Below are 22,613 nucleotides of genomic sequence, written 5' to 3' on the forward strand. Positions count from 1 at the left end.
CAACTGTCTTTTCTAGATGCAGATCCCACTGGAAAAGTCTGAAAGGATGCAAGTATTCTATCATGTGTTGATTACCTAAATGATGCCACCTTCACTGGAAAGGATTTGAGAAATTTTAGAGGAATGAGCTATATTTTTAAAAATATAAATCTGAAAAGAACAGATAGTTATAGCACACCACCCACTGACCCTTTCATAGATGACAGCTCACTCCTTACACACCACCCTTTCCTCTGGCACCTGGGTGACCCTGTCTTGATGTCTGCTGACCACTCTTACCTTGGACTTTGCATACCAAGTGAAGTGCAGGAAATTTGTCTCACTGGGTACTAACAGGTTAAAGGACAGAGCGTAGTGACTAATAAGGTCGTTTCTCACATAATAAAGTTCTGCATCAAGACCTAAAAAAAAAAGGGGGGGGAAATAATTAAACATCTACAATATCTTCAAAATCAGACCCATTAGGTTTTTAAAACTAGTAACAGAGTGAAGATAATACAGTACTGATGTACAAATGTATATTACCAATTGCTCACGCATGTGCAGTCTGATGAAGCAGGAGGGCACTGAGTCTTATCATCACTGACAAAGATGAAGAAACTGGGACTCAAGGCAGTGGTTCTCTAACCCCAGAACTCTACCAGCCACCCTGTTTTCTCAGTGCCAATATGACATGGTTCTCTCTGGGCACAGTGCTTTTGAGAGTAGCACCTACAAAGAAAGGCCCTTTCCTTCAAAACACTGACATGAATTTAGGAACAGAGATTCAAATAAAAGGGAAACCAGCAGCTAATTACAAAAATTACAACCCAGAGGTGGCCTCTGCTTCCTCCATCAGACTAATGTCCTTGGTACTCTGACAGACAGCATTTGCCTCAGTACACTCACACCAGGTGAGTTCAAGTTCTTCTCCCTGCCTAGACTAGGTTCAGAGTACCACAGATCTCATTGTAGCCTCAGGATGCAGTTCTCAGCACAAAGTACACCTCTGTAAACACTTGGTTAGAACTTGTTAAATAATACGGCAGACAAAATAGGAATGACTGAAAATGCTACAAAAGGGACTCCCATATTTCACTCACTCCACACTACCTTCTTGACTGTTTATTCTATCAAACCACTTAACCCTACCTATATTTAATATTATTCTTACCTTGAAATGAAAAATCAAATTATGAAAAAATACAAGATAACAAAAAAGTAACAGGAAAACAAAACAAAAATTCTAGATAAATACTGTTGCTACCAACACAGTGAACTTGACCCCAGCTCACTATTTACAAAAGGGGAGGAAGAACTATTAGCAAGTGCTATAGAGAAGTGAAGAACCACACAGAGATTTTTGTTCTCCTTGATAATGGAAACCACTGAAAGAATAAAGGCAGAGAGTATCTTTCTCTTGAATTGATTAAAGTTCTGTCCAGATGGTCCTCTAGTAATGCATGGCATATATATCCCACCACTGCAGAGAGGAAAAGGTACAGGGGAGACAAATTTAAATTTCACATTTACTGAGCCTGCATTATGGGTCAGGAACCTCATGGACTACAAGAGGTCAGGATAGGGACTTCATACTTCCAAAGTACATAGATACCAAAACAAATACCTCTGTTACAGGTATTTCACTCATAAAATTAGTTTTTTCATTTCTGAATTGGGTCTAATACAAGGATGAGATGTGAGGCTTACAAGGGGAAAAGCTGTTTTACTGAGTAGCACTGCTTTATTTATTCCACAGAGGTTACCAAATGCAATGATCCTTATGTAAAAGGATTTATCTCTGCTTGTGGGACAGCAACACTTGAAAACATTTGGTAGGATTGGTGGTGCTGGAGAAAGGAGGAAAGAATGGAAATGGAAGGAGAGGTGGAAAGTGGGAGAATGGAGATAGGAGAGAAATGTAAGAAAGCTGGATATGAATATGTTATTACAGTAACAGTTTAAATTTGTTTAAATAAAAAGCCTGAGTGTAAAATATTTTACAAAAGTCACACCAAATTTAAAAATATATACAAGGTAAAATAAGATAAAGAAGCATATGAGACAATAGTGACTTAAGGTAATAAAATTTCACATTAATAAATTCATTAGGTAATATAAAACATTAACAAATAAGGTTTCATATCAATAACTACAAGATTCTGCAGTACAACTAACAAAAAAGTTTCAAATATAGGAAGCAAAAAGTGACAGGAAAAAAATAACAAGAAGAAACAAAACAAATCCACAATCACAGTTGCAAACTGATATTCTCTCAGAAATCAAGATTAAAACAGATTAAAAAAAATTAGGTAGATTCACGACTTAAACAGTATAATTACGGGACATGAAAGAATGGGAGCAACTGAATTAGACCATCCACATATTTAAAAAAAAAAAAAAAGATTCTTAACCAAAAATCATATAGGCTATATTCTCTGATCAAATATAGTAATAAAAAAAATTAAGTATAAGACAAGTGGTAGGGCATACCTATAATTCCAGCACTCTGAGAGCTGAGACAGGAGGATTACAAGTTTGAGCCCAACCTAGGCAATTTAGTGTCTTAGAAAGACACTGTTCCAAAATTAAAAAATAAGAAGACCGCTGGGATATAGTTCACTGTGAAAGCCCTGGGTGTAATAACCAATATCGCTCCCCAAACACAGACCTACTAAAAGAATTTGAAAAGATTAATAGTTAAATCCTTTGAGGAGAGAGCAACACCAAATATGTATTATTCAATTTCAGAAATAAAAGAGGGAATATTACTACAAAACTTACAGATGTTAAGATTATGAACAATTTTATGATAAATTTGATAATTCAAATGAAATAGAAAAATCCCTTTATTAAAACTGACAAGAAAAAAATTTCAAGCAAAAACCTATTCACAGAGAAAGCTCCAGGTCCAGATAACTTCAACTGTGAATTCTATCTAACATTCAAGGAAGTTAAAACACCAATCTTACATAAACTCAGTCAGAAAATAACAGAAGAGAACATTTCCTATCTCACTTTATAAGGCCAACATCACATTGATACTAAAAATCTACCTACAATATTAATGGAAAAGATTACAAACCAATATCCCTCATGAACATACTCAAACATTTTCCACAAAACATTAGCAAATTGACTACCACATAAAAAGGATAATAAATATATCATGATCAAGTTTAGAGAAAAGGTTGGCCTTTTTAAAATCTCAATAATTTACCATATTATAAGAAAACTTAGGACATCTCAAATTCAAAGCCATTATCAATAATAAAAACTTAGGCAAACAAGGCATAGACAGAAATTCTTAGTTTGTTAAAGAGCATTTACAAAAGCCCTACAGCTATCAAGCTCAGTGGTGAATTATTACATTCTTATTCCTAAAATCATAAATAAAGCTAGGATATGTTCTACCACTTCTATTCAGTCTGGTACTGGAGGTTCCTGCCAATAACTAGACATACACTGAAAACCACCAAAGATGGGCTGAGTGGTTTTGCCGCCTGCTGCGCAAGCACAAGGATCTGAGTTCGATCCCCATTACCAAAAAAAAAAAAAGAAAACCACCAAAGATAGCTAAGAAAAATTAGAGACCTAAATAAATGGAGAGATTGTACTATTGTCTTCGATAAGGATCAATACAATTAAGATGTTAAGTTTCTCAAACTGATCTGCAGATTCAAAGTAAACCTAATCGTAATTCTAACCAATTCTGTTCAGTACTGGAGACTAAACCCAGTGCTTTCACACTGAGCTACTTCTCCCACCTTTCTTATTTTGAGACAGTGTCAAGCTAAATAGTTAAGTTGCCCAGGCTGAGCTGGAACTTGTCATCCTCCTGCCTGAGTCTCCCTCAGAGTGCTGTTATTACAAGTGCATGCCACCACACCTGTCTTCTGAAAGATTTTTAAAGAAAAAACCAAACTCATTCTAAAATGAAATATAAAAATAACACTGGCAGATTTACATTACCCGATACAACAATATATTGAAAATCTATAGTAATCAAGACATTGTTGTACTGATGTGAAGACAGTTACCAACAGAAGAGAATCCAAAAATAGACCTATAAATACAGAGCCAATGGAATTTCAACAAAGGGATCAAGGCAATTCAATTAAAATGGTACTACAGCAACTGATGGATAAACATACAAAAAATTAAATCTAGACCCTTATCTTACATATCACACATCTGACTGAGATATAAACCTGAATGTAAAAGCTAAAACTATAAAGATTCTAGAAAAAAATGTACACAGAAAATCTTCACCAACTAGGGTAAGAGGTTTCTTCATATACAACATAGACTAAATGAGATAAAATTGATAAATTCAACTTTATCATAATTACAAACTTCTGAACCTCAAAAGATAGTTAGAAAATTAAAATTCAAGATACAACCTGGGAGAAAAATATTCACAACACACATATTTAAAAAAGAATTTGTTGGGCCAGGGATTCAGCTCAGTGGTTCCAGCGCCTGCCTCGCAAGTGCAAGGTCCCAAGTTCCATCCCTGGTACCAAAAAAAAAAAAAGAATTTGTTTAAAAGGAAATGGTTAATTTTTTTTTTTTTTTTAAGAAAGACTGTTTAGGGGCTGGCAATGTAGCTCATTGGTGTAACACTTGCCTAGCATGCATGAGGCCCTGGATATGATTCTAAGCACCGTGTGTGTGTGTGTGTGTGTGTGTGTGTGTGTGTGTGTGTGTGTGTGTGACTTGCTTCCAGAATATATTATGATGCGGGCAGATATTTCACAATAAGATATATAAATAGACAATAAACATATGAAAAGATGTTACAATAAACATCAGTCATTAGAGAAACACACACTATAATTGAGAACCATGAGCACCCAAGAAAGTAACTAAAATTCAACGTTGGTAAGGGTACGGAATAATTCTAACACTCATACATTCCTGGGAAGGTAAAAATATTCAACTACTTAGAAAAGCTGGCCGTTTTTTATGAAGTTAAACATATACCTACTCTATGAGCCAGCAATTCCACTCTAGGTAATTAGCCCCCAAAAAGAAAACATCATGTCCACAAAAAGATTTGCGCATAAATGTTCACAGACCTTTTATTCATAGTAGTCAAAACTGGAAACAACACAAACATCCATCAATAAACACTGAACAGACATGAATGGACAAGCAATTGTGCTTTATTCACACAATATACTACTACTACTCAGCAATGACAATAACTGTTAAGACTTTGTAACAAGGATGAACTCTCAGAGTGAAAGAAACTAGACTAAGAAAATTCAAAGTACATACTATTTACATAAAATTCTAGAACAGACAAATTACCATAGAACTCAAATCTATGGTAGCCTGTGAAGAGAGAGAATAACAAATTGCAGAAAGTTACCAGGGAATTTCCTGGAGTGATGGCAACATTATAGACAACTGGACTGGAGTCCTGGGTATACAATTTTCAAACCTCAACTGACCATTTAGAATCTGTTCATTTCATTACATGTAAAGTTCATCTAAATCTTTTAAAAGAAGGGAAAAAATGAATTATTAACACAATAGTTTTTCCTCTTTTATCTCAAAAAAAATCTTGTAAATCATAACATAGCACTAGAATTGGCTCAAAAAGCTTTAGGAAAAAGGTTAATCTTAAGTGGTTAGCAACTTCCAAATTTAAACTTCAAACACCTTCCATGCGAAATAAAAAAAATCTGTTCTAATAACACATTTTGTGTAAGCACTTAGGTTTTCCACAAAATAGTTCAAAAATATCAAGAATATCTAGGGCCGGGGATTTAGCTCAGTGGTTTCACCACCTGTTGCGCAAGCAAGCACAAGAACCTGAGTTCCATCCCCAGTACCAAAAAAAAAAAAAAAAAAAAATATCTAGAGGGTCTACAAATTCAACCCACTATAGAGCCAGATGAAAAATAATTGTAAGGAATCAGACAAGAAATAAAGAAAAAAACACAAAAACATTCTCAAGCCATGCATCCAGTCATTTTAATAATTTGTGGCTTAATCCTACCAGAAATTCTCTAAATTGTTCTTTCATAAAATGAGTCTGAAGGATACAGCCAAATTTCTTCCCATTAGTGCTCTCCATATTGCTCCTGGCCTGATTTCTGTAGCACTATCAACCCAAACTCCATATCCTCTTGGAACACACCAGAGCAACTTCACAAAATACCAACCGAAGGCTGAGCAAAACTGCAGTCAGCTAACTGATTCAGGCTTCTATACCCTACCTGCACTTCAATGTGTGCTGGCATGCTTATCACCCTGGCTATCCACCCCTGATCCCCCATAAATGACCCTCTTCTCCTTCTCCACTGTCTTTCCCTAATAAATCTCTAACCTTCAGAAACTTCCTCTCATTCCTGAAGTATAACTTTTCCCTGGCCTTGTGGAGCCCAAATAGCTGATTCTCCCACCTTCAGTGGACACTAACCTGAATCCGTGACCACTTCAAATACTTGAGCATTTTATCAAAAGTTCTGTTTTCTTTAGGATCAAGCCATCAAACTGTCACTCTCTATTCTTCCCAGTCTCTCAGTTACTCCATTCATTGAGGATATGGGGCCAATTTATAAAATTTCTATACATCCATCTCCGATGACGCCTCATGGCAGACTCCCAATGTCCTTGAAACCAATCCACTTGCCCTTTAATGTTCCTTCAATTCCTCAACTCCAACAACCTTCATTCATACCCAAACAATCCATTCTAGGGACTGCAGCAATATGCAAAGACTTGAACCGTAAAACCAAAGTCTTGAACTGTAAAATCTCAATCGCTCACAGCTCTTCAGCTGGTTCATTATTTCTGCAACAGCTGTTCTCTGAGCTCATACCATCCCCAGTATCTGTAATCCTCTTACTTCTCCTATTCTTTAATACCAATCATTTCCTCACGTTCTTCTCACAGGCCCCACTTCATTACTTTTCTACCATCAGTACCCTCATCTTTCTCCCACTACTCTGTATCAGACATACTCACCTGAATTCAGAAAACAACTGATCTTGAACTAACACCCCTATTCTGTCTTCTCTGGTGCCATAACTGAAGGCTGAATAATCCTGAATGAAGCTACTTCCACAAATTAGTTACTGTATTACAAAATGATGCATCTATTATCAACAAATAAATTAATATTTATAAATTGTTGACAGTTTGGAGCCCTGTGATCTAAATCTCTACAAATACCTACTGGCCACCAAAATAAACTAAATTTAAAATTCAATACTCTAAGCTTGAGATTGAAGTTAGAATACAATCATTAAACAGGGTTGTTGTTTCCTGACTACAGGTTTTGAAAACATTTGTTTTAAAAGAGACATTTCTTTATTAGTATTCCCAGTATGAAAGGGTTTGAACTTCAAAGGAACCATTCAAATTATATTCAGATTTTCACATATCAAATTTGGGAACACAGTCTATTCTGTTGTAAGAGATGTTCCTCTAACACTGATTAGCTTGTAAGTGGTCAGTAAGTAATAGTGCCAGTATAACATGGGAGTTCTGTCAGTTCACATATGAATTTTTCCAGACAAGAGGAATTGGAAGTGCAGGAAAAGAAAGGAAGAAAAGGAAAAGACCCTCACTTGGCTCAACTACTGCCAAGCAAGAGCCCTTTCAGGTTTATTGCAAGAGTTCTAAAAATGATCATTTGCACTCATTGTCTCTCCTCAGAGGTGTGGTTCCAGCACTCCAGAAAGCTGCACTTCCTTCTGTGCCCACCGCTATGGCCGCCCCACTGGCTTACAAAGTTACTTTCATTTGCACTGTGATTTGCAGGCCTGTGATTTCCATTTTCTTAGATTTTTAAATTAATTTTATTGGTACACCTCTGGTATACAATACAATGACATTCATCATTGGAAATTTGTACTTCAACATAGTCTATCTTGCTTATTTTTTTCCCCATTCCCCTGCCCTCCCTTCAACACCTCCACCCCTCCCTATTTACAAAGACTTTGTTTCCATTTTCTCATATTAATTCCATTAATTTATGGAAACTTTACTTTGGGGGGGGCGGGAATCAAACTCAGGACCTTGCACTTGCGAGGCAGGTGGCTCCATTTTCTTTTCCTCTCCTCCCCTCCCCTGCCCTCTTCTTTTCTTTTCTGGTACCGGGGATTGAACTCAGGTCCTTGCGGTAGCAAGGCAGGCAGCATAACCACTGAGCTAAATCCCCGGCCCTTGAGGCTCCATTTTCTTAGATTTTAATAACTTTAACTCTCTTCACTTAGTGTTTTGACTAGACTACCCAAGTTATAAGGTACCAATTATGCTTTTGTTAGTACTCTGGTTTAAAAACTGCAGAGGTCTTGAGTGGTCTGCCTTTAACCTCATTTTTCCCATAAATCCTGTTATTTTTAGTGAATAAGCAATCCTGAAGTTTTTAGGAGTGCATTTGATATTATTACAGAAATGCTTTAATTCTTTAAACATAACACTAAATGTTGGGCAGCATATGGCAAGCATACTATATTCAGAAATACACTATTTACTTATTTTTTTCTTGGCAACACTGGGGATTGAACCTACGGAAGGTCTACCACTGAGCCAGATCCTCAGCCCTCTGTTTTTATTTTGTGACAGTCTTGCTAAGCTGCCCATGCTATCCTCCCACCTCAGCCTTCAGAGCAGCTGGGAATACAGGCATTAGCTACACATCCAGCTATTTACACTCTATGACTTAGCAATTACACTAAAAATCCATTATAGGGAAATCAAACAGACACTAACTTCCTACAAAATGACATTAATTAAAGTAATTAAGGAAAATAATTAAGGGTCAGGGCCATAGCTCAGCGGCACAGTGCCTGCCTGTTAAGTGTGAGGCCCTGAGTTCGATTCCTGATACCCTCCCCCCAAAAAAAGAAGAAAAATGAAAAAAAAAATTAAAACTCAACAAAATAAATAAATTACCAGCAACAAAGCTCCTGCCTGGTAAGCGTGAGGCCCTAGGTTCAATTCCTGATACCAAAAAAAAAGAAGAAAAAAATAAAACTCAACAAAATAAATTATCAGCAATAAAGCAGCAATTAATAAACTATAATACACTCATGACAGAGAACAATAATTTTCAACATTTTCTCTTTCTTTACAGAAGGAGAAAGAGGCAATATCCCCACCAAGCAATTACACCCTTTCCATCAAGTTTATGTAACATGCTGGGCACCCCTCTGCTAGACAGGTTTTAATGACCAAAATAAGTGCTGAAAAAAAGCCACTAAAGCCACTAGAGGAGCTGTCACAAATAAATAATGAATTGAGTTTTGCCTAGTGTGTAACATTAAATGAAAATAGGCAAGTACAAACTACATACAACACATCTTCAAAAATGTCTAGTACCTAAAATAGTTCATGCATAATTCAGGCGTTCAATAAATGTCTAGTGAATTAAAGTTAAATATTTATGTTGTATTTTAAAAAAAAGGAATACCAAAAAGTATTAAGAGTAGTTAATTAAAACTAATGGCTTCCCCGGCCCATCGCATGCTTTTTTGATATTTAGGAATAAACTATGAACTGCAGCAAATGAAAGCAAAGTAAAGGTTCTCAGCTCAATGAAATTTAGAAAAACTTCTGCAGTTCAGTTCATGGCAGACTTGCGTTCTTCATGCACTATTATGGTATGCACTGGTAGAAAAGCACACAAGACATATCTGCAAGAATCTCTTTGTGCATTTCACTGCTGTCCTAGGGCACTGGGGTCTCTGTGGTCATTTTAGATTTGTGTTTGGATGTTGCACAAATAACTATGAAATGTCAAATGCAAGTGTCTAAAGAAATAAGACTTTAATTTTCCTTTTCATTTAAAGTTAGGACAGGAGGTGGCTAATCTCACTTCCACTTAACAATATTCAAACAGAAAAGGACAATAAACCATGAATATTTTGATTTACATATTTTTCCTTATATTTCTGATGTTTGCTTATTATCGTAAAACTATTGTACTTTCAAAAGATCATCTTTGTTAAGTATTGACTTATCCTAGATCTATGTATAATTCAGACTTAATTTTGTATTGGCTTTAATGAAACTTTAAAACCATCTTATTTTAGAGTGATTAATCAAATAAAATAGTTTATGTATTAGCTAGCTTAAGTGAAATATCTCTTAAGATTGTCTTTCCTCTAACCAAAATAGGGCATAGTTTAGTTTGAATGGGAAAGGGAATAATTGGTTTTTTAAATTCTGTGCCTATTTCTAGAAGAAGATTTGAAGTGACTTTTTACATTATGCTGTGAAGAGTAGATAATGTTTATGGAACATAGTCTTAAACAGTTTGGGAGTAAGTTTTAGTCTGAAAAATAGATGTTTATGCTGAGTTATGTTAAGTGAGTTATTTTTATTTGTGATATACAAAAGCTGGAAGATAAAAATTGATGAAGTGGTTTTTCTAAAAATATGAAAAATAAGTATGAGAATTGACTATATTAAGTGAAAAAAATGAACTTTAGAGTAAATGTGATATTTTGATATATTTGTAAAGGTTATTTCTCCAGTAATTATTTTGGTCTTATGTGAAATCACTTAAATTTAATTTTTGCTTAAAGTTTTATTACTTTACCTTGGACGGCATTTTAATGCCTGGAGAAAAACTGTAAGTAAACTCTTTTAAGTGATTCTGTCTACAGTAGTTTTATAAGTTCTTGCTGCCTTTCTTAGTTGTCAAGCACAGCCAAAAAAGAACCCCAGAATACCTGTTAATAAGTTCACCTTGTAGTTACAAGAATTGAAACCTTTGAAACAGATAAGTTGTTTCTGGATTCATTACAGTGGTACAGCAATAGCTTTGTCTTTTTCCTTCAGTGTTAATAAAAGGGGGTGAGGACTGATTTTTAACCTATCTTGGGTGTAACTGTCATAAATAAAAGATTTCTAGTGGAAAAACAAAAAACAAAAAACAAAAAAACTAGTGGCTTATGGGTGGTTTTTACTGTATGGTTTTATTCTTTTTCTTCTCATAAATTTTCCATGAAGTATAACCAGAAAAAAAAAATGTGCTTTCAAACACATGTTTAAAGAAATATGCATACAGTTTGCAGCAATTCACTAAAACAAAAATTAAATTACTGCCCCCAAAAATCCATGAAGCCTGATAAGGGCTGGAGAAAAACCTCACTCTCTTAAAAAAATATAAAACTCAATTTTAAAAAAACCACATCTTCTAAAGACGTTATCTTTTGTATACCAAAGTTAATACTAGTAATGGTAAATTATTAGTGACTGAAACCTTATCCCTCCAATTTTCCCTTAAAACATTCAGATACATTTTTTTTAAAGCAAAATTTTGACCTGAAAAGAGAGATTTAAAAAGGCAAACTTAAGAAAGAATCTCCACATGCAACACTGACAAATGAAGCCGAAATGAGAAGATAATTTTTGGATTCCCGTGCTCACTATTCAGAATGAGAGTGACATAGAAACCCTTAAAATGACAGGAAACGGAATGAAGATACAGTTTTGGAGGGAACAGGAAGAAGGCAAAAAAATTATATTTTCAGACAAATCCTGATGGTATGCAAAGAAAAGATTCTTAGACGGCCTCAGAAAACACACCAATTAAGTATTCTTCCCCAAACAAAATTACTCCAAACCATACTGAGGTAAATAAAACTTCTGCTTTCAACAGGGAACAAAGATTCATTTTATAAAGAGACGAAGTTTGTATCATGATGAAGGTATAATAATCACGAATCTTTATTGCTCTAAATCAAAATGTAAAGCCTATAAAACATGGTAAAAATATAAAGGGAACCTAATGTTAAGCACAACTATGGTTCAAAACTAGCACATAGAGGAAGTTATTTATACCCATAATTAATATGATAATAATGAATACACACATCAACATGGTAATCTACAGGAAATGCGCCTTCTTCCAATCAACCATAAGATAATAATAAAAAGTAATCAGCTATAAGGAAAGCACATCAGTTTCTTAAAGCAGAAAATGTGTAGGCCACAACCTGACCATGGGGCAATGGAAAGGAGGCAGGTAGACAGGAAAAATTTAGCATCTGGAGTCTGAAGTACCATCTATCTCAAAGAATAACCTATACTCTTAATCCTAACAGATTTCAAATACATAAAGAAAAACAAGAATATGAGGGGAAAGAATTGGAAAATTATTTACCAAAAATTGGCGATGCACATTTAAATAATGTATAACATTTTATTTCACGGTCTTGTGTATTTTCTGAAGTCTGTAACGAAAATGCTTTACCTTGACAATCAGTAAATAAAATAAACAATTTTGAATAAATTTATTTTTTGAAGAGAGGAAATCTACAGAGAATAGCATACTTTATTCCTGAATTTCATCTTTTTTCCTTCTTCATCATATGTTCAAAAAAATTATCTTTAAAAAAAGTAAAAGACAAGTGAGGAGAAGATACAAATAATTACTCCTTTCTAACTGTTACTAATTATTAGTGTTTTTATTAGTGCTCTGAGTGTATCAACAGCACTCAAATACAGACTGAAAACGGGGGCAACGGACAGTAAGAGTTAATACCAGGGACTGGTGTGACAGGCATCACAGGAGTAAAATGGACAATGAGGGTTGGTTAGAGAGGCAGTGAGGGGAACAACTTACTCAGTAATGATTTACTGAGCCAGTGAGTTCTATAGCAAGTCAGGGGTAATAAACTCCTGATGAGACCAAGAAACAGAGCCTGGTTATAGTAAGAATAAGAGTGACTAGAAAAAAGGCTGAGAAGAGGATCAAATCTAAGGTGGTCACTCCAATGAGTGCTTCAATTGGAAAGATTCTTGGAAACTAGAACCAGTATGGAACAAGCAGTATTAGCTGAGAGAAAATCAGTGTAGGTTCTGATATCCCTTTGGGTTAAAAGGAGGGAAAACATGAAAACCAGAGTCAGGGGCTAAAGTCACTGAAGATCATTTTCTAGAGTCTGGTTACTAAGGTCATATAGTAAATTATCATATAAATCAAGAGAAGAGGATGCTGAGTCACTACCTTGGGACAAAACAATCAAAAAAGGAAAGATAAAATGTTTATGAGCCAGTTCTTCCATGAACAATACAAAATAGAAATTAAGAAAATTATTCCATTTACAATAGCATCCAAAAAAAAAGACTTAGGAATAAATATGTAACCAAAAAAATGAAATGCATGTACCCTGAAAGTTATAAAACATTATTTAAAGAACTACAGAAGTCAAATAAATAGAAAGCATCCCAAATTCATAGACAGGAAGACTTAATATTGTTAACATAGCAATAATATCCAAAGTGATTTACACTATCAAAATTCTGTACTTTTTGCAGAAATGGAAAAGTAGATCCTCAAATTAACATGGAATTACAAAGCAGCCCTAAACAGCAAAAATAATCTTTAAAAAGAATATAGTTGAGGGACTGACACTGCCCAGGCTCAGAAGTCACTACAAATCTACTTTAATCAAAACACTATGGTACTGACATGACAGGCATATAGACCAGTAGAACAGAATTGAGACTACAGAAATAAAGTCCTATTTTTCTGACTAATCAAGTTTTGACAAGGGTACCAAGATCAGTTAAGAGAGAGAGAATAGTCACTTTAACATGGTGCATCTGAGACAACTGGATATCCACATGCAAAAAGAATGAAATTAGATGCTTATCTCATACTATATTCAATCAAAGTGATGAACAACCTAAATATAAGGTGCAAACCATAAAATTCTTAGAAGAAAACACAGGAATAAATCTTCATGACCTTGGATTTGACAATCCATTCTTAGGACACCAAAAATATGAACAAAAGATTGGAAAAAAGTAGGTAAGATGGTGTTGTGGTTATACCTAGATGTCCCTCCAAAGCCTCATGAGGTCATATGTGGGGCTTTTCAGAGGTGGCTGGATCTAGGGTGTGTGACGCTGGATTAAGGATGTGATGCTAGGATTAATAGTGCAATGCTGGGATTAAGGGTACCCCACCCTGGATATGAATGCAATGGAATTTCTGGTTGAAATGTAAGAGACGAAAGAAGGCTGCTGCCCTCACTTGATACTTCTCTTGCTACTTGGCCTGCTGCTGCTGCTGCCGCCATTGCCTTGCTGTCTTCTGGCTACCCTCATTGTCATGGACTGTTTCTTTTCTGTGATGCTCCCTGCCATGCCACCCAGCCTTGGAGCCAGCTGACTATGGAGTGAAACCTCTACAAACTGCAAGCTGAAATAAACCTTTCCTTCTTTAACTTTGGATGTTGGGCATTTTGTCTCAGCAATGAAAAAAGTAACCAAGACAAGTGGACTTCATAAAAAATTTAAAATTCTGCACAATAAAAACTGTTATAAAGAATATGAAAGAGCCTAGAAAAAAAAAGAACCAACAAAATGGAAGAAAGGAAATATTTGCAAATCAAATTCTGATCAGAGTCTAGTGTCTGGAATATATAAAGAAATCTTACAATTCACCCACAAAAGACACCCAACCCAATTTAAAAATGGGCAAGGGACTTGAGTAGATATTTCTCCAAAGAAAATATACAAATGAAAAATACATGAAAAAGATGCTCAACCCTATCTGTCATTAGGGAAAGGCAAATCAAAACCAAAACGAAGTATCACTTTATACCTACTAGTATAGACATAATCAAAAATGCAGAAAATAACAAGTACTGATAAGGACACTGAGAAACTGGAGCCCTTATACATTCTGGTAAGAATACAGAATAGGTCAGTCATTGCACAAAATATTTTGGTGTTGCTTAAAAAAGTTAAACAGAATATTACTATCTGATCCAGAATTCCATTTTAGATATACATACAAATTGAAAACAGGTACTCAAGTACAACTATTTTTGTGTACAGAGCAGCATTACTCATAATAGCCAAAATATGCACATAGCCCAAATGTCTGTGAACAGGTGAATAAAGAAAGTGTGGTATAAATACAAAATGAAATATTATTTAGCTATTAAAAAATGAAGTATTGATAATACAATGCAGATCAATTTTCAGAACACTGTACTGTTCTAAATAAAAGTACCCACACAAGAAAGGTCACCTAGGGGCCGGGGATTTAGCTGAGTGGTTCCGCTACCTGCTCTGCAAGTGCAAGGACCCAAGTTCGATCCCTGGTACCAAAAAAAAAAAAAGAAAGAAAAAAGAAAGGTCACCTACTCTATGAATCCACTTACACAAAATATCCAGAATAGACAATTCCATAAAGACAGAACACAGTTGCCAGGACTGAGGGGAGAGAAAAATGAAAAGAAATTGTTTAAGAGAAATAATGGGTTTTAAGGAATAATGGTGTAATGGAAATATTTTAGAACTAGATAGAAGTGGTATAGTATTTGCACAATATAGTAAGTGGTTAATTTTACATTATATAAATTTCACTTCAACAAATATTATTTTTTAAAAAACCAGATGGTGTGGTGCACACCTGTAGTTCCAGCAATCTGGGAGGCTGAGGCAGGAGGACTGCAGAGGATTGGTTGAGCCTTGGTGTTGGAGGCCAGTCATAAAACAGAATGAGATGCAGTCTTTAAAAGGGGGAGGGGGGCTGGTCTCTGTGCCATAAGGGGAAAGGAGTATAACAAAAATGGCTTCCAGTGACTGGAAAGGATTATAAGGAAATTACCAAAAGAGAAAATTGGTTTCAGTGAACCTAAAGAGATTTTTTTTTTAATTTTTTTAAAGCACTATGAAAAGAGTCAGAGAAGACTTTCAAACAGAAGTGGACTTACACAAGCAAAACTGAAAAGAAGGCCAACAGAAAAAAAGGATGAAGCACATAAAGTCAGTAGAGTGGAAAGGGCTCTGCTGGAAGGTGGGAAAAAATGATAGCTGACAGTTATACATTAAATAAGTAGCACTGTGTCACTAGGATGCATAGAATATTTTTATTCTGGCAGGATGAAAAACACTTCAGTTGTTTAATTACCAGACTTAAATTTATCACTGCCAATTCAGCAAAGTAGCATTTTGCTCTATTGTTAGTAAGTATGACATGTGTTCATAATTTGATCGATTGATTTACTGATTACTGACTATGGTACTGGAAGTTGAACTCAAGGGCCTTTGCACTGAGCCACATCCCCAGCCCTTCTTTGTTTTTGAGACAGTTTCACTAAGTCACTAAGTTGCCCAGGCTGGGCTCAAACTTGCAATCCTCCTGCCTCAGCGTCCCAGAGTGCTGGAATTACAGGCAGGAGTCATCATGCCCACTCATAATTTTATTTTTAAACAATGCAAATCCCACAATGAAAAACTAAAGTTATTCCTGCAAAACTCTGAAGACTCATCAGGAAAAATCCATTTTCCCTAGTCTCAAGTCCAAATTTAATTCAAAACCTGGGTTCTTCACGACCTGGCCTTTCTAGCTCAAGTTGTAATAATTCAATAGTTTAAAAAATTTTCCAAGTGTTTAAAAAATTTAACTATTGTTTTTCTAAGGTTGCAATTATGGTTGATTATTGCCAAATCAGCAAATCATCTCGCCTTATAAAAAAGTCACTTTTATAGCACTTAGCAAAATGTATTTCAGGAAGTTGTTCACATGTGTGTCTCCTCATTTACTACCTCTCACACATCACACACAGGACTAGGGCCTCATTGTATTTGAATAACTACAATTCAAATATATGCGTGTATGTATGACCCATGGATGGCTAGCTTTATGCAAAGATGGATTTCAAAGAAAATGATTTTTTTTTTGGTACCAGGGATCGAACTCAGGACCTTGCACTTGCGAGGCAGGTGGTGGAACCACTAAGCTAAATCCCCAGCCCTAAAGAAAATTATATTTTAAAGAAAAAGTCAGAAATCAGTTAAGACAAGAAAATAATAAGTAATGTGGAGACAGAACTATAGCAGAGTTCAAGGTTCCAACTTCTCTTCCTTGTTTCTCTATTAAGTACTGTAGCTAAGTGACCTTTCCCAATCAATTACTTAATCACCCTCTGTAGACATCAATTTTCTCAACTATGAGGCAAAAGAGCCAAGTTGATGTTAATGTCCCTCCTCGGCCACAAAATTCTAATTTTCTATGATATCATCGTGGTTTCCAAATGTCAACCAAAACACAATTATCCTATGATATCATTCAGTTTATTACACATGCCAGTCAAAACTTTAAAAATGCATTTAGTCAAGATATTTTAGGTTCAGTGGTATGTAACCATTAACGAGAGGGGGAAAAAAATCATATAAATTGTATTAAACCACTGAATATACTTTAAAAGATGCTAAAAGAAAATAAGGAATTCTTATTTCAAATATTTCTAATTTATAGAAATAAGCATAAATAAAATAGCAGTTTATTCATCAGAATCTAATAAATCAGGCTATACAGTCAGACTACACCTAGAAAATTGGCTGAGACCTAATATTTAACTACATTAAGGCAAGGAATTACAAATGCTAGACTACAGGAAAGGATTTTCATCACAATTTAAAAATGTACCTACATCTTCAAGCCTCAAAGCTGCTTAATTATCTTGCAAATGACCTAAGATTTTTTCATGCACTACTCTGCCACACTCAGCATTTTCTTTAGACATTTCTCCTACAACCTTAAGTGTCTTGATCTACTGAGAGTAGATATTTGCACATAGAGAATATAAGGACTAAAAAGAGTTCTTAAGAGAAAGGAGACACTCATGATCAACTACAGTGTGGATACACCCACTCTACATGCCTTTTCTTTCAGGCTGGGTCCTCTGCTAAGGAAAAGCTGGCAGGCCCATCCTTTCAGTCCTGAGAAGAGGTTTGGGAATCAGCTGCAAGGAGACATGGAAAGGACTCTCCTAATCCTCCAGAGGAAAAGCCAGGCATCTGTGCTCTGTGAGCACGTTTCCCCACACTGTCACTTCAAGAAGAAAATATATGTGATCAAAATCAATAGTCCTCTTAAAAATAATTCACTAGAGTTGCTAACAGCACTGCCCTGATAGACCAAGCTATGAGGTGCAAGATCCATTTACTATGTGATCTTCTTCCCAATCCTCCAGAGATTCCACCTCAGAACTTATCTTTGACAACAATTCTGGATCTCTGAAATTGAAAAGCCAAAGCTATCCATCACAAAACCTGTGCTCAGATTTGCTTCCACTAGTACCTTTGGAAGAAGGTGTGTAGAATTAGGAAAGAGAATGGTCATACATGACTTTAAATGGGTGACTCAGATAAATCCACAGTCACACTCCTCCAACTGAAAATACAGTAGCAGATGGCCTATATTTATTTATTTTTATATATATACATATATATATATATATGTATATATATATTTTTTTGTACCGGGGATCAAACTCAGGACCTTGCGCTTGCCAGGCAGGTGCGGCGTCACTGAGTCACATTCCCAGCCCTGGCTAATAATTTTTAAAGAGAGGTAGACATAACACAGGGTCAGGGAACAAGACTTCATAAACAATGAATATACATGTCACCTTAAAAAATTTATGAAAGAAAAAAAAATTCATGAAAGAATTTCCTCAAGGATGTAATGTATACCCAAGTATGGTGGTGCATGCCTGTAATCCTAGCACTCTGGAAAGCTGAGGAGGCAAGAAGATCTCAAGATCAAGCCCAGCCTGCATAACTTTGTGATTCAGTGAGATTCTGTCTCAAGATAAAAGATGAAAAAGAGCTGGGAATGCAGCTCACTACAAAAGACTTGAGTTCAATCCCCAGTACTAAAAAAAAAAAAAAAAAAAAGATTTGACTAGCTTATACATGTACCACAGGTACAGCTCTGTAACAGACGGAGTAATTTACTCACAGTGTGACATCATGAATATTATTCAACTTCTTTCACAGCCAACTCCTAAGAGGAGCATACTCTACTTCACCTACCCTAAGAGGACACCAGTAACTTAAGAGTTGGAGAACTCACAAATATCACTTCTCCCCACCAGCAACAGGATGCATTGCAAAGTGCTATGTTGGGAATACAGTTTCAAGGCTACCTGAATTCTTTTCGGAGGCAAATCACTTTGCTTTCTTCCAGATGTTAGTTCCAAGATGGCAGGCATCTTTATTTGCTTTATTCACCAAAAATATGCCCCAACCCCCTAAAATAAGATCCTGTACACACAAGAACAACTGTTCAAAAAGTGAATAAATGATGCTACTTATTGAAGGCAATTAACTAACCAGATAATAGCTAAATGACCTAATATGCTGTGATTTTGGTTTTTAATCCATAAATGGGCAAATCACCACTGACTAAATTGTTTTTAGGATTATATGTATTGTTTTTAGGATTTTCATATGTATCATAGTATCTGTGCTGATAGCAATCATGATGTACAATGAAAAACATCCTATTTTACACATGAAGAAATGAACACTCAGAAACATTACATGTCTATCCACACGGAGAAGACAGAAAACTCAATTATGCAGATTCCAAATCCAATACTGTTCTACACTATATTACCTACTACATGCCCATAAGTATCTGTATCCAAACACATATAGAAACCTTAAACACGTTTCTTTAGATTAGACTGTTTTCTCTTTTAACATATAATCTAATAAGTTAAACAACTTGAGGGAAGATGTAAACAATAAAAATAATTCTTGGTCATATCTACTTCCAGACAAGATAAAAATAACAGGGAGCAGAATAATCCTATCATCTAAAATAATCAAAAAACAAACAAAATGTATTAAACAATTGTTTAAAACACAACAACAAAGAGTGAACCCTGAAAGAAGAGACTGTAACCAGTGAGTTCTACTACTGCAGTGCAGAGTATTGAGAAGACAAAGATGAAAGCCCAGAAAGATAAAGACAACCAGAGTAAGCAGCACAAATTACCAGAATGGACAGCTGAACAGAGAAAGGCTCAAGATTTGCAGGGGATTGACTTCCAGTTACTCAGCTGAGTACTGGTCAGCACATGCATGTAAGGAAAGAACACAAGAATAAACCAGTATAAAAGGCAACAGTGCCTAGCACTCACATAGGTTTGCAACCATTCTACCAGCCAGAATGGAAGACAAGACTGGACCAAACTATTTCCGAGTGACTTAAGTGCACCCTGGAACAAAACCCAAGAATATTTATAGGAATACAAAAATATTCAGCTCCCTAAAAAGTAAAATTCATAATGCCTGCCATCCAGTAAAAAAAAAAAATCACAAGACATGCAAAGAAACAACAACAACAATATATATATATATAGATATACAGATAGGTAAATCAACTGAAATCAACCCAGAACAGGCATAGATGTTAGAATTAACAAAGACACATAAATAACAAACATAACTGAATTCTGTATGTTCAAAAAGTAGAAATATGGGACCAGGGATTTAGCTCAGTGGTTTCGCCGCCTGCTGTGCAAGCACAAGGACCCGAGTTCGATCCCCAGTACCAAAAAAAAAAAAGTAGAAATATGGAAAGTATAAAAAGATCCAAATCAAATTTCTAAAGATGAAAACGACAACATATTAGACAAGAAAATGCATTGGATAGGATTAACAGCTGGTTAGGCACTTCAGGGGAAAAAAAGACTGGAAACTTTATTCTCCAGTTTTTAATTATTGCAAAAATTTTTGTCAGAATCGTTTTTTAATATTTCACATTCTTCACTTGTACTATGGACCAACAGTCTACTGAAAGATTGTTATGTGTCAGGCTATATGCTCAGTGCAGTGAAGGACAGACAGAAAGTGATGGGAAAGACAATACAGACAGGTCTGTTCACAGAGGGTATGGAGTTATAGAAGCCAACATGGGATGCACATTACCTAAGAGGGGTACAATAAGACACAGATTTAGGAAAAGTAGGCAACTTCAAAGGAAATAAATACTCAAAAATATTTAAACTTCCATTGATAAGCGTAAGTTTAGTTCAATTACCATTTTGGCTAATTTAGAACACAACAGGCAATGATCAAGAGCCCAATAAGGTACAGAGTAGGGAATCAAAAAATAAATCATTCATCTATTAATTTATTCAACTTTTACTGTACATTGACTATATGCCAAATACTGTTTTACGTGCTTGACATATGGAGTGGAACAACATCAGATCTCTACTCAAACAGAACTTTCCTACAGGGGAGACACACACACACACACACACACACACACACACACACAGATATCAGATACTTAAAAGTCATAAGGCAGAGTACACTGGTATCAACAAACAACAACAAACTTTTGACAAACTGGAAGAAGAGGGCCGGGGCTTTAGCGGTTTAGCCGGGGTTTCAGTGATTCTGCCATCTGCCTCACAAGCACAAGGTCCCGAGTTTGATGCCTGGTACCAAAAAAACCCCACAAAAAACAAAAAAAGACAAACTGGAAGACAAAGCTTTCTGAGAAAGTGACATTAAAGTTGAGATCTAGAAGGCTCCAGCCATGCGAAGATCTGTGAAAAGCATGTGAGGCAGAGCAAGCATCTAATGCAGACCCTTGGCTGAGAGAGCGTCTGGCACCAAGGGAACTAAGCAGATAGTACTGCAGGGAGGCAAGGATCAGAGAAGATCCAGGTAGCAAGAAAGTCTTTAAATGTATGTTTCTTTATAAATCAGTAAAACCTAAGCAGATTAAATATTTCATATTACTGTTCATTTCCTTGACTATAATAGTTATTGTAATTTTTTTTACAAGTCTACCTTTAAGATGCACATGCTGAAAAATTTTTATGAAATTTTATGTCTGGTTCATACAAACAAGAGATGGGGGGGCCGGGGATTTAGCTCAGTGGTTCTGTCACCTGCCTCGCAAGCGCAAGGACCCGAGTTCGATCCCCGGTACCAAAAAAAAAGAGATTGGGGATATTGAAAGCAAAGGGTGGAGTGGGGGGCTGGTAGAGATGAAACAAAACTGGCCTTGAGTTGGTGACTGCTGAAACCAAATGATGGATACATTTAGCTTCACTGTACTATTCTATTTTTGAATGTTTGAAAATTTCCATAATAAATATATTCAAAATCTAAAGGGGAATATTTATAAGTATAAATGCTCCCTTCATAGGATATCTTAGGGAGGTAAAATTATTCTGTGTGATACCACAGGAACACATGCCACTGTCCACTTTTCAAAGCCCGTAACTTTACAACACAGTTTATCTTGAAACTGTTTTTGAAAAAAAATTTTTTTAATTAAAATTGAAAAATTTTTTAAATGTTTAAAAATTCATGTAGATCAGAATGCAAAATGTGACAGATGCCAGTTGTTGTGGGACTCAGAGACACCTAAAAATCTTTTTATCAGGGGTCCCCAAAAGTCTAAGAACCCTGGCACAGAACCTTAGTACATGTGGTTATTCATGCCTTTGTCTAAGGAAAGGGCCCGAGACTGCACAGAAAAAGTTGAGAACCACCAAAATTTCTCCTTGGTAGTAACTTAAGATGCTGAAAGTGAACTGCTATTGCTGTTAACCTAAACGCATTATCTCACCCATCATATGGAACACCTACAAGAACGCTACTACACAGCCATTACCGCTAGTGACAATAAATACCACCAGTGAATTTTACAACTCTGAAAGCTGACAGTCATAAATAGACTAAAAAAAAGAAAAGAAAAAAGAAAAATGGCAAGTCATATCTAAGTTCCTGTTACAAGAGTATTTTTTGACAATCCCATCTGGTTTAATCTAAAATATAGCCTTATTTTCATGCCACTAAGGGAAAAAAAGTTGTCAAATAGC

General features: G+C 35.6%; 1 protein-coding gene across 2 annotated transcripts in view; it reads right to left on the reverse strand.

The window, feature by feature from the left end:
• The window catches only part of Ryk (receptor like tyrosine kinase), a 105,412-nt gene that overhangs the window by 74,416 nt on the left and 8,383 nt on the right, over positions 1-22,613 (reverse strand). For both annotated transcript variants that reach the window (XM_004834262.3, XM_087186170.1), the window contains exon 2: positions 280-401. In XM_004834262.3, the coding sequence (XP_004834319.1) occupies positions 280-401 (122 nt within the window). The remainder of the gene's footprint in view (positions 1-279; positions 402-22,613) is intronic.

The sequence above is a fragment of the Heterocephalus glaber genome, unplaced genomic scaffold (assembly GCF_053883595.1).
Source record: "Heterocephalus glaber isolate CG9 unplaced genomic scaffold, H.glaber_assembly_v1.0 deba00001504, whole genome shotgun sequence".
Taxonomy (NCBI): Eukaryota; Metazoa; Chordata; class Mammalia; order Rodentia; family Bathyergidae; genus Heterocephalus; species Heterocephalus glaber.